The sequence below is a fragment of the Oryzias latipes genome, chromosome 7 (genome assembly GCF_002234675.1).
Source record: "Oryzias latipes chromosome 7, ASM223467v1".
NCBI classification, from domain to species: Eukaryota; Metazoa; Chordata; class Actinopteri; order Beloniformes; family Adrianichthyidae; genus Oryzias; species Oryzias latipes.
In genome coordinates this window covers 11,382,568-11,395,005 of record NC_019865.2, presented here as the reverse complement: position 1 = coordinate 11,395,005, position 12,438 = coordinate 11,382,568, and the positions used below count along the sequence as shown (strand labels likewise).

General features: G+C 38.4%; 1 protein-coding gene across 5 annotated transcripts in view; it reads right to left on the bottom strand.

Moving 5' to 3' along the window:
• The window catches only part of LOC101168288 (sodium channel protein type 8 subunit alpha), a 45,094-nt gene that overhangs the window by 31,032 nt on the left and 1,624 nt on the right, over nt 1-12,438 (bottom strand). For 3 of the 5 annotated variants that reach the window (XM_023956565.1, XM_023956568.1, XM_023956566.1), the window contains exons 2-7: nt 11,163-11,496; nt 7,729-7,847; nt 6,340-6,429; nt 5,463-5,591; nt 3,809-3,900; nt 124-345 (exon numbers count right to left, since the gene is read on the bottom strand). In XM_023956565.1, coding sequence (XP_023812333.1) covers nt 124-345; nt 3,809-3,900; nt 5,463-5,591; nt 6,340-6,429; nt 7,729-7,847; nt 11,163-11,441 — 931 coding nt within the window. In that variant the 5' untranslated portion in view covers nt 11,442-11,496. Of the gene's footprint in view, nt 1-123; nt 346-3,808; nt 3,901-4,105; nt 4,198-5,462; nt 5,592-6,339; nt 6,430-7,728; nt 7,848-11,162; nt 11,497-12,438 lie in introns of all 5 variants that reach the window. The other 2 variants (XM_023956567.1, XM_023956569.1) reach the window with 1 other exon arrangement.

Below are 12,438 nucleotides of genomic sequence, written 5' to 3'. Positions count from 1 at the left end.
TTTCAAAGGTTTTTGTTATAAAATCTAAATGTCTTTTAAAAACATTTTTTTTTCTATCCCTATATATTTTTGCTTGTATAACACATTTATATTTTGCATTTGAATGTATCAATCTGTACTTACTATCGTTATTGATGTACTCATCCCAGTCAAAGCCCTTGCTGCCATTGTTCAGGTACGTTTCATTCAAATTAATTGGCCAGAATACACACTTTTGGCGCAGGTTGCCCATGAAGAGCTGGAGACCAATTAGGGCAAAGACACTCAAGCAGAAGACAGTCAGGATCATCACATCCGAAAGCTTCTTCACAGACTGGATCAGGGCACCAACGATGGTCTTTAGGCCTGGTCACACACGTACACGCACATAAACAGAATCAAGGAGGTCACAGGCTCTTCTTAACTATTAAATAAATAATACTCATCCATACATTAATACTGAGAAACAATCGATTTATTTCACATTAAGCAACAATTAACTGACTTTGAACTGGAATGTACTAGAAAAAATGTATAGTCTTAAATCAGATTTCACATATATTTGAGTGTTTTTTCTTATGAAAAAGGTCAAATTCCTCTGAATTATGATTACTATTGTTGTATTTTTGGGGGTTTGTGTAGTCATATTTTTAGCACAAAACCAACAAATTATTTACAAAGCATCTCCAGAAACAACTAACAGAAAATACTTTGAAGCCTTCCCACTCTTTTTCGATATTATTCACATTAAACTTAAATGAGGAAAGTTTACATCAGAGGCCTGAATGACTGAATCTGTGCAAAAAGAGGGGGAAGACTATGGAAAAGTGGGAGGAAATCTATAAAGAAGAGAGCACAGCAGCACGACAAGGGGCCATGAGAGGGACAGAGGCACAGGCAAGGGGACTGAAAAATACATGCAGGTCATTTAAACTCCAAGGCTGAACAGGAGCAATTCAATGCCAGAGCCTTTGCAGGCACTTTCTTGAACTGTCTTGTTTAAGGCGCCAATAGGAAAGCACTGACAGCTCCTACCACGACCCTGCTAACTGTCTCTTTCCAGGGTTTCCTAAATACACAGCAACTTTACCTTGAAAGCAAAAAAATATAATCCTCTGGAAGAATTTGTATGGGTCACATGGGAATTCAAATGTAAAGGAAGGATGACCCTTTTTTTCTGCTCAACCTCTACAAATACAATGAGCTTTATCAGACCATCCAGCATCTTTAAGAGACTTTAATTTAGGATCAAATTCAGTTTTCTATTTTAAAGATATTTCAGTTATTTTGCTTTGATAATTCCCCTATAAAAATGTTTTTTCTTTATTAAACATTGGTTAAAAAATACCATAAAAATTTAATTCACAAAAAAAAAAAACGTCCTTTTGACCAAGTAAATTAGGCCCTATACAATATTTAAACTAGAACCCATATCATCATCATAGTTTACATTTGAATCTTTAAAATGGTTTTTAATACTTTGGAGTTTAGAGAAAAAGATCTAGGCAACCTGGTGCCTCCAACTGCTAACAGCTTTCCACTGTCTGGACTCAGAACTGTCCAATGATAAGGTCTTCCTGACGCATTTCCCTCTGAAAATAGCGACACACTGCTGCCACGTAGCAGAGAATAACAACAAGTGGCACTGACATTTCCTGACTTCGGGGCTTTTGTATCGACACTGACAGTGGAAGCATATACTGTGATCAAAAAAACTGTTACCAAGAAGGAGGGTCTAAGGGCATGGATGCCCAGTTTAGCTTAGTCTGGGTAGTTTAGTTTAGCCATTACCTATCGAATTTTATCACTTCATTTTTATTATGATTTCATGTTCATTATGATTTCATGTTATTATACAATTACCAGTATACCAACTACTGTTGTAATATTGGGCTATATAAATAAATTTGAATTGAATTGAATTAAAAGAGATCAGACAGAAAGGTTTTTAGGGAACATGGCTACTGAGTGCTCATGACTCAGCAATGAAATTATTAAGACTATCAACGCCAAAAGTAAATACGTGTAAAGGTTTGATTCAGTGTCCTTCACATTAGTGACACCTTCCTCTATAAGCTGCTTTCTTTAGTTGGAATTTTTGTATCAATTGTTATATTGTAAAGCAAATATTTATAGGTATTTAAAGCTATGCAATGATGAAAGACTAGCAACCTGTCCAGGCTGTACCCCAACTTTACCCAGCAGCAGCTGGGATAGGCTCCAGCGACCCAGTTACCCCTTTTTAAGCCAGTTCAGAAAATGGAGGAATAGAACTGTAATTGGGTTTACAAAATCTTTCTTCTGCCGCTTTTGTTCTAAAACTTAATTTCAGTTAAAAGTTCATTATAGTGTAGATTTTTGTTTTTCTCATCAAGAAACATCTTGAAGAAGCTCTAATAATCCTTTGGTGTTGGTCTGACAGGCACATGTGTCCAATGCTGCTCCCTGTAGTGATTCTCATCACTTCTGAATAGGACTTTTTGTCAGACATCCCAGTCCCACCATAAACTGTAAAATATTTTGTTTAAAGTAGATATCTATGGGAGAAATACCATGTCAAGGATTTTTTGGAAGAAATAACCTACACAGACAGACCAGGTTTAAATGTTGTTCTTATAAGTGTGTTTTAAAAAACTTTTTTTTTTGTTTAGAGTTGAATATGCTTCATGCTTTTTATGTTTTCTATTGATCTCCAAAAGGAACAGTCTTTGGTAAATTAATAACCAGCAGCTTACCAAGGCTCCATATTTTTGCCTAAATCTAAAGTAAATTTTTGGCAGACAAACAATGAGCTCTGTTTATAGAACCTATTCAGCTTATTGAAACTGGCCGCACAACAGCAACAGAGTTTTGTTTGAACAGAGCAGATTGGTGTTTGCAGTCTTTAGGCTGAGCTAACGTGGCTATTCAACACCTTCACTGAACAAAATATTCAACTGCGACTTAAAGACACCCCCATGATTCCAAATATGAGCTCTTCGTGAATAAAGACTTTCATCTGATGTAGCAAAAAATGTGGCATCAGTTCATGGAAGTCAACTGTAGCTGCTATTTGCATAAATGCAACATCTGTTTGACATTACTGATCAACAAATGTTTGCATCCACACTTTATGCTGTGTCAACACATTTTCTAAGACATTTGTCATTCTGTTAGGTCACAGAAAAAGAAAAAAAAGAAAAAAAAAATAATCAGTCAAACTGAAAAAGGGGGGCAAATCAAACTTTCAATGCCATTTGTCAGCCAAGCTCTTAATAGGCTATAATTATAAAAGCAAGTGACCGAAAGCATCATGCAGCATAAGAGATATGTTCACAAGCTAGGCTTGGCAGTCTTCATATGTTTATAGATATTATTTTACTATTCCTCTAACAGAAATCCTGGTTTTCCAAATTCAGTCTCTTAGATAACATGGGCAACAATAATAAAGCATCAATAGGGATTGATAAGAAATCCAGATGCTGATTTAATTTTTATATTTATGGGATTTTTATTTATGTGATATTTTATTTATGGAAATTTGAGTATTACTAAAGCTAATAAAATAATTGTTTTAATACTTGATGTTAACAGAGACACAGTTGCTGACAAACCTTATAATAAGAATGCTACAGCTTAAGAAGAAAGGTAGATAGGCCTAAAGGAGACTGCAAAGCCTATCAAAAATGTATTAGTACCATTTTTGATATTTGTTGTAGGTAAATCAAATCAAAAAATGGTTTTCTCCAATTTTTTTCTTACTACTCAAATCATAACTGTAATCATAATATTAGTGAAGTAGAAAAGAAAGGGTGAGAGGATCAGCCTTAGTGTTTAAACTGAGTCTCACCTGGAATGACAGAGATAGTTTTCAATGCTCGGAGAACTCTGAACGTTCTCAGCGCAGATACATTGCCCAGGTCCACAAACTCTGTTATATATCTGAAATAGGGGAAGGATCACACACAGAACAAACACGATGACAAAAACCACACACGCCAAGAGCACAACACCACCGAACCGGGAGGAGACGACGCCACTCACAGAGCCTGTCCACGGAGGAGAAGGGTGGAAGGTAAAAGGAAAGAAAGACACGCACACCTAACACCGACCCCGCCCCACCGCCCCCCACCCCATCCTGTCTTACCTGGAATTACAGAAATAGTTTTCAATGCCCTCAACACCCTGAACGTGCGCAGAGCTGAGACATTGCCTAGGTTTACAAACTCTGTTATATACCTGCAGGATCAGACCACAGTTACAACAGCTCATTATTCACAGACAAATGCTGAGAATGTGAGTTTACAAGCAAACAGGCTTTGTGATAAATCAATAAACACCAACATGATGGTTTTGCGAGAAACTAATCACTGGGAGCGGGTCTCCAGGTCTGTAAGAAGACAGACATATCAGCATTAACTACTTGATGTTATGCAAAGAACAGGGGGTAGCTGGGGCTTCAACCTGGAAGTTGCAGACTCCAGAGAGTTGGAAGGTGAGAGAGAAGCACATGGAGATGGGGAAAAAAAATCTGATAAATGACACTGTGGTGGGGGGGTGACAAAGAGGGGGGGAGGTAGAGGCTGGTCTCAATTCCAGAGAAGAATCAGAAGAGTTTTAAATCAATGGAGGAGATGTGACATTCAGACAGAAAGATCATCAGCAAACTTTCACTAAAACATCCACTTCTTTGCCCATTCTCCTTTTTAGAGTTTTTAAAGACCCACTCTGTTTAAAATTGTGTTTTTGCTGTTTTTTAACATTTTATTGTGTCACTCTTCAAATGATGAAGGACATATATTGAGAAAATTAAGCTCAACATTGCATTTCTGAGTATTTCTTTATTTAAATAGTTATAAATCAGCAGCCGATGAAAAAAAAAATGCCATTTAAAAAAGATTGTATTTGTTACATAGAAAATACAGTCATAAGTTCCTTCTGCTCTGCTCCATGCTGATGCATACTTGTAGATGACTGGATCCATGTACGTCTTTGTTTTCCTCGTTTGGGCTGGCATTTGGTTCTAAACTGTACGGCTGGATCTCTCTGATATTGCTCACATTTTTGTTGCACCGGTAATGTTAGGTTGGGGGTGTGAGGGGCTGTAAGCTAGCAGGAGAGAGTATGCAAACAAAAAAAGTTCTCTACAATGGGGAGGGGAAGGGGGGCGGGATTGCTCTACGCAAACGGTCCCGGCCACAACTCAGAAGCAAATTTGTAATGAATGACTGCCGTTCTACAGAAACAATGTTCTACAAAAAACGACTTTTTTTTTTTGGTTCTAAATCATAATTAAATGACTACTGGAAATGGTTTTAAAGTAGATAAAAAGATGACTGGAGTGGGTCTTTAAGAACTTTTTCTATTTCACTTTAGAATCTGTTTCTAGCTCAATGCACTGAAACATCGACCTTTATGCCCATCCATCACTGTCGCGTTCACTGACTCTTTCATTTAATTCTATTTGGACATATACAGCTGGTTTAACCAAGAAAAGAACTTACGCCATTGAAATGACCATGAAATCCAGCCAGTTCCAGGGATCTCTTAGGAATGTAAAATCATCTATACAGAATCCACGGGCAGTGATTTTTACAAGAGACTCAAATGTATAAATTCCTGTGAATGTGTACCTGGAAGACAGAGAGCGGTGAGAGAATCAGCTTATGTTCATTAACTGCTGCAACACTTACAGAAATTACATGCTAATAGCAATAAAATGCATAAATGGCCAAGCAAAATAAAATAAAAAAAACATGTTAATTACTTAATAATTGATGATTTTCATATAATTAAACTGCACTAATAATGAGCGTCTATTCAAACTGATGGAAAAGAATCCGAATAGCACATTTAATCAGAAGCCAAAGTAGGCATCAACATGTTTTAATTTAAATGTCAACATGATAACAGTCCCTAACTGTCAAAACTAATAAGCTTATGTCGTCTAGGAGCTAAATTGGATTTAGTACATGATAAAAAACTGATATGGGGGTTGAAATGAAGACATTTTGAAAAACGTCTATATGGAGCAGCTACATTCTCTGAATAGTACAACTTTCTCCCAATTACTTTTGCTAATCCTTTTTATTTTTTTCTAAAAAAAAAAAAGATGTTTATTCCAATTTGTTAATTCTAGTATTATCAGAGTCCTCCACACTGAAGTTTTTAGTCAACGTTTCTTTGTGGTCCTATTTTTAAAAGTGCTGTTGTTTCAGAAATCTTTGAGCAGTAATTTCAATAAAACAATCATCGTTATTCTAATTACACTTTAGACAACATTTATATCTGCACCATAAATATATCAAAATGGGGAAACAGATGCTGAAATGAATAGCATGATTTTTCTGACATAAGTGAGAATAATAAATGAATACTTACTCTACTTGTTTTGACCATTCGGGGGGATCACTAAAGGTCATGAATATACAGTTGGTCAAAATAGTACACATAATGATCATGCTGAAAAGAGTGGGAAGTAAGTTAAGGAAAATATGACAAATATCTCAAAGATAATGTCAAATCCTAACAACAAAAGCTCTACAGTGTGAATTCCTGTATTATGGTTCATTTAGCTATAAAAGCCTTTAACCTGCAGAAAGCTCTCACCACAAGAAGCGTATGCGTGCGTCCCACCAGGGCCATTATTTCACACATAAAATATTCAGACGGTGTGGTAAGGCTAGGGTATAATGCAGACAATGTTTTATAGATGCAAAAAGGAAAAAACTTGCAGAAAATGTTGAGTCATCCAAATTTCTGATGCAAACATTGAGCATTTAAATGTATTTAGGTATCCAGTTCCTCTTAAGTACGCTGTTATTGTGACTCTGTGTCACAATAAAACACTACTTGTTTACATTATTTGTGGCTGACAGTTACTGTACATAGAAATACATTTTATTTGATCATTTTTTCAACAGTAAAAGTATTTTCTTTTACTAACTCTTACTAACTAACTAAAAAGTAGGATTTCAAATCACAAATTTCGTCATAAATGCACAATAGAATAGAAAGTCTTCTGTGCTGACGTGACCCATCAGTGAAGGCTTGTTTTGCAGCCTGTACATAGAAATATTTAAAGAATAGACACATATTTGCAGCGTTTGTTTGTTCTCTGATGGATGCTCTCTTGGGCTGATCCTAAAAATACAAAGAACATATGCTCTAAATTCAATAAGGATCTTTTCAAATTACTTTAACCTTTTGTCTTCTTTGGAAGCACCTTTGCAACTCTTGTCAAGTTGCATGGTATGTGATGACAGACTTTGACAGAGTCACGCAGCCTTTGACGAGTTACTTTGTGAATGTACTTGTCTTTTCTTTAAATAAAAATATATTGCGTCTGTGTTATGAAATCATAAATATTTTTCTCTGTGTGGTCAAATGTAGATTCGCCCACCATGTGGGTGCTGTGCACATTCTTAAAAATTCTTTATCTCCTCCTAAATCTTCTCTTACAGCTCTAATAAAAAAGGGGTGCAGCCTCTCAGTCTGGGTACCTGGCTGGATTGCACTAATAATGGGGGTTCTGAGAGCTTGCTTTACTGTTAGGCATGACTCATCATTTGTTGCCGGCCTTTTCCTTGCAGTAATAAAATGGCTACTGCTGGGTACATGAAAACATTTGGATGTTCCACCCTGAACCTCTAAAGCAGTGACAGCCACTAGAAAGATCAGCATAAAGACAGAACATATCATCATGAATAATGCACGGGAACAGGAAATCCTCTTGTAGCTGCTGCTAACAGGACCCATTTCAAAGGATATGAATGTATCAAAATTTTAATAGCTAGTTGCCTAATCGGATTGAAAGGACTTATGAAGTACAAGGCAGGTGTGGCACTAAAACGGAAGATTGTCTTCCCTCTATTTAGCACTATAAATGTCTGTGGAGAGAAGAAGAGGAGAAAGAGAAGAATTATTCAGTTGTCAGACCAAAAAAAGCCACAAAATTTGTCAAAACATTTGTGCCTTTTTGCTCAAAAGTCTTATCTTTATGTAGAATACTTGCTAACAAGTGAGAACATCTGCCCATTTCACCCAATGAAATCAACCTGACCCATCACATCAGGATGTTTCTGATGCTTTCGTTTTGGTTCCAGTCTCTCAGAGCCGTTCTAACCAACACCACCGCAGATTCGGAGGAAGGGAACGAGCCAGAGGAAAACGCCAGCCCCTTTCAGTAACCTCATAATTGTTTAAATAAAACATGCCGATGAAACTTTAATGAAACTGTGCATTTGCACAAGTGATATGGACGTGTGTGCTTTTAACAAGGCACCCTTCACTACATTAAGCCCTGCAGAGCCACCAACAGGGGAGTCAGGAGGGAATGGAAGGAGGAGGAAAGAGGAAAAGCAGGAGGTTCGGGCGCCATTCTCCCAAATAGGTAGTAAAATGTGGCAAAAATGAGGGGCATGAGAACATAAAGATTGTGTCCTCACACTAATGAGATATAGCTGACTCACAATCTTAATGTGATAGAAAAACAAGATCCATTTCAGATTAATAAAGTGATATAAATCATTAGAAAAAAATGATTACAATGACAGATCTGTCAGTAGACCAATTCTGAGAAAAAACGTCATGATCAGATAAAATGATACAAGCAAGCACCAAAACACCGAGAAACCTGACCCTAAGATGCGTGCAGAAGGCACAAAAATGATCTGCCTGTCCCGCCATCCATTTAATCTAAAAAAACACACCCAAAAAAAGCTGCTTTACATGTCTATTTTTTATAACGCATGACTTGACTGCTGCAAAGCTACTGAAAATTTCATAATCAAGAGCTGAGCAAACGAGGAGAGCAGGGAAAAGGAGACGCTGAGAGAAACAGGGGAGATGCAGAGCAAGTGAAGCAGGCGAGCAGGCAGCAACTGTGGCAGCAGCAGCAGGCGGAGCAGAAGCAGGGCGGAGGGAGCCGGGGAGCCGGTGCAGAAGATGCTGGAGAGGGGGATGGGAGGGGGGGGCCGGAGAGCTCTGAGGCTTGGAGCGGCAGAGAAGCAGCATGTGCATCAGTGAGGGTCGTCTCAAACGTTTAGTGAGCCCTCTCCTCGCAACCCCCCCCCGCAGTTAACCGTAGATGGACTGCATTTAATGGCTCCGTTCCTTGACACTCACTCCCTCAGTCAACCCTGCTAACCAGCAAATGCACGTCTCCCTTTCTTGGCCATTTTACAATACTGCAAGCATATTTTATCCTAAATTAATGTCTGCTTTTTCATACTTAAACAAATGCTAACTCGAGACACCCTGAGTGACTGCTAACTGCAACAACAGAGCAAGAATATGTCCCCCATTTCATCCATGCCCTAACGTCATTTCATAGCCCGTCCATGTTCTGCCTCTCCTTGAAAATAGGGTTTTGATGGCCTCGTGGCCAGGGAGGCACAGCTCCAAGCGCCAGCTCGAAGGGGAGAACAGGCGCTGCGTCATCAGCCAGCCGGTCTTCCAACCCCTCTGTCTGAATGTTGGAATTTGAAAAGATAAGAAAAGAACACCCCCCCCCCCCCTTTCAGACCTTTTTCCCCACCTTCCTGCAAAGAAGTAGAGCCTGTCAGCTGTCAGTGACAAAGACACCCACATCTACCATCAAGGTCACCACCTGATCTGACGTCAGTGCTGCTGAGATCCCTAGCAACTTCTGCTCCCCTTGGCATTGGAATGAGAGTAGATTGAAGGCCATAAATAGACTCAGCTGAAGACAATAGCTGACAGATCCTCGAAAAAACATGAACCCGAAAGGATTGGTTTGCATGGCAATGTAGCCTTATGGAAACGTAATGAACATCAGCAGTCCCACAAATTCTGGACATGTTTGTCACGTGCCATCAGAGGCATGTCTCCTCCTTGTGTGCTGGACTGGTAGGTTACATAAGAGCAGCGTTTACTCTGAGGTACATGACAGAGACAGACGGAGAAGGCGATACAGACATACAGCACACTTAACACTTAATACCAGCACTCAACACTAACATTGGTCTCTAATCACATGATTACATCCTTTATTTTCAAGTAGATTTTACAAAACAACACACATTCATTCTTAGACTTATTGATTACTTTATTTCTGATTGTGGCCCACATTTTTTCCATAAGTCTCTTAAAAATAGACAGGAAACATATTAGCACGGTGGATTTCAAACGTACAACTGTCCACTTTCCATCTTACGACAAGATCAGTCATTTTAAGGAATAATGACGACAACATTCTAGAATGACAATAACAGAGATTTTAAAATAGACTCTTCAATTTCAGGAAGCTTAGTTTCTTCAGGATCTTTGCTTTAATCTTTTTTAGCTCATGGAAGAAATATCTCCCTTATTTTTGCAAACTTCCTTCAGAGACATGCTATTACAGGCAAAGCATGAAACAAATATGATCTCCTCTGTCATTCATGGTTTCCTGATGATATTCAGAGCTCCTCAAGGTCACACCTGGCTGTCCTCACATAGAGATTCAGAAAAGACAGGAAGTCCAAAGAGAGACACGACCCTTTTATGACAACCACGGTCCTCCTTGCTGCTGCTGCTGCTTCTCTTGTCTGCCACAGATTAGGTTTTGAACAATTAAGAAAATCAACCATGTGGAACAATAGTCTTTCCACGGTAACTGCCTCTAACCTTTCCCTAAAGTCCTCCAAACACATAAGAGACACTGCAACAACCCCTTTCACATCATCTCTCACGTTCCCTGAAGGTCCTCAAAGAATAAAACCATCATAATTAGGAGATGCCATCTAATTATAATATTCAAATAACTGCAAACATCTTCTACCTGGAAGTCAACCAGCTCAAACTAAATGTCTTCCCTTTTTTCTGACTACGTATGACTCACTGTGACGTTATGAAGCCTTTAATCAAGAGACCTCTGCGTGAAACTGACATTTATGGTTTACTGGAACGATCAAACTGGACTGCTGATCAATCTAATCAAATGAGGATCACAAGAACATCCGGTTACAGTTGATAAAGAAGCTGCTAAATTATAACTGGTTCTGTATAAGTTGGAAAGTTCCTTGATCCGAAACTTTCTAATTTGTTATAGGCACGAAGCAACAGATCCAACATGCTAAATTGTAGATAAATTTGTTTCTTGCAAACCTTTTAAACTTATTGGTTTCCTCCTTCAGAAAATTTTACGTGTATCAAACAGTGTTTGGATAAAATACTCAACCTAGTGTCTTTTTAAAACTCACTTTTTGAGTATGCATGTAGAAGGGATCCAAATCATCCAGTGGTACCGCCACCATTCCTTTAGGGATGTCTCCATAGATGTAGGGAAGGCTCTTCCCAGCCTCCAGGTCGCTGTTGGGTCTCGGCTTGTTCTCGTCATCATCATCTCTGTAGCTGCTGTCCTGCTTGGGCGGCTTCCTGTTTTTCTCCTCTTTGATGCGCTGCTCAAGGAAAACCAAAGATTCCTTGGTAAACCTCTTGAAGCTATCAGGTCCTGGCGGTGCGAGAAGGGGTGCAGCCATGTTTTCATCCTGCAGCTACTTGGTCATTAGGTTTGTACCATCCACAGAAGCAGTTCTGCAAGAAGCAGCAGAAATACATAATGAAATATCACTTTGCAGTTCATGTTTACCTCTAAAAGTATAAACTTAAACCCAATTGTGGGACAAATAAACCATTGCATCCCTACTGCAAACCGTATGTTTATGTTAAAAGCGTCTTGTGCTAAATTTAAGAAGGATTTATTATTTAATGTTTTATTACATTACACCCGGCTTGGTTTAAGCCGACTGAAAGGTTTCTTTTTATTGTTACTCCGTTTAAAAAAAGGAATTTTCTAAACTTTTAGTTTTTTGTTGATGTTGCTGTTTTGCAATACACAAAAATCATATATTGAAACAAAACTGTGAGCCAAAAATCAAGGTTTGAACTGAACTGTGGGGAAAGTGAATCATTGCATTGCTACAAACTAATCAATGCAAACCAAATTTGAAAATTTGTGACATTCAGATGTAAGACATTAGTACAAGTAATGAACATAATTTAAATAATTGTGCCTTGTTTAAAAAAACACATTTTTCCGATGCTTTTAGTCAGTAAAGGGTTGTCAGAAGCAGGAGAAAAATGTGACCAATTATGGTCATTTATAAAGAGAGACTAAAAGGAAGCTCTCCAATGAATACTTGTTTAAGTTTCCACTCTTTTTTTTTTACAGTAACAGAAAAAGCCTTTTAAACAAAAGAAAACTGTAAAGCTGCAGAGGTGGAACCATGTAAGCAAAAGAACATGTCAATTGATGGGGAAAAGAGCTGAGCCATGCCTAGAAATAAACGTTGGAGTTTTGTGTTCTTTAAACCCATTTTCTTTCCACAAGCACCTTTATTTTCCACTCATTGGAGATGAAGAGGAACTAGGTGGACCTGAATCACCAGGCCCGTCGCTCCCCTCCTCCCCTGTTGCATAACACCCTGTAATTGCAAGTGCTCGACGTGTGAAGCTGATATCACCCAGGAAAGACTC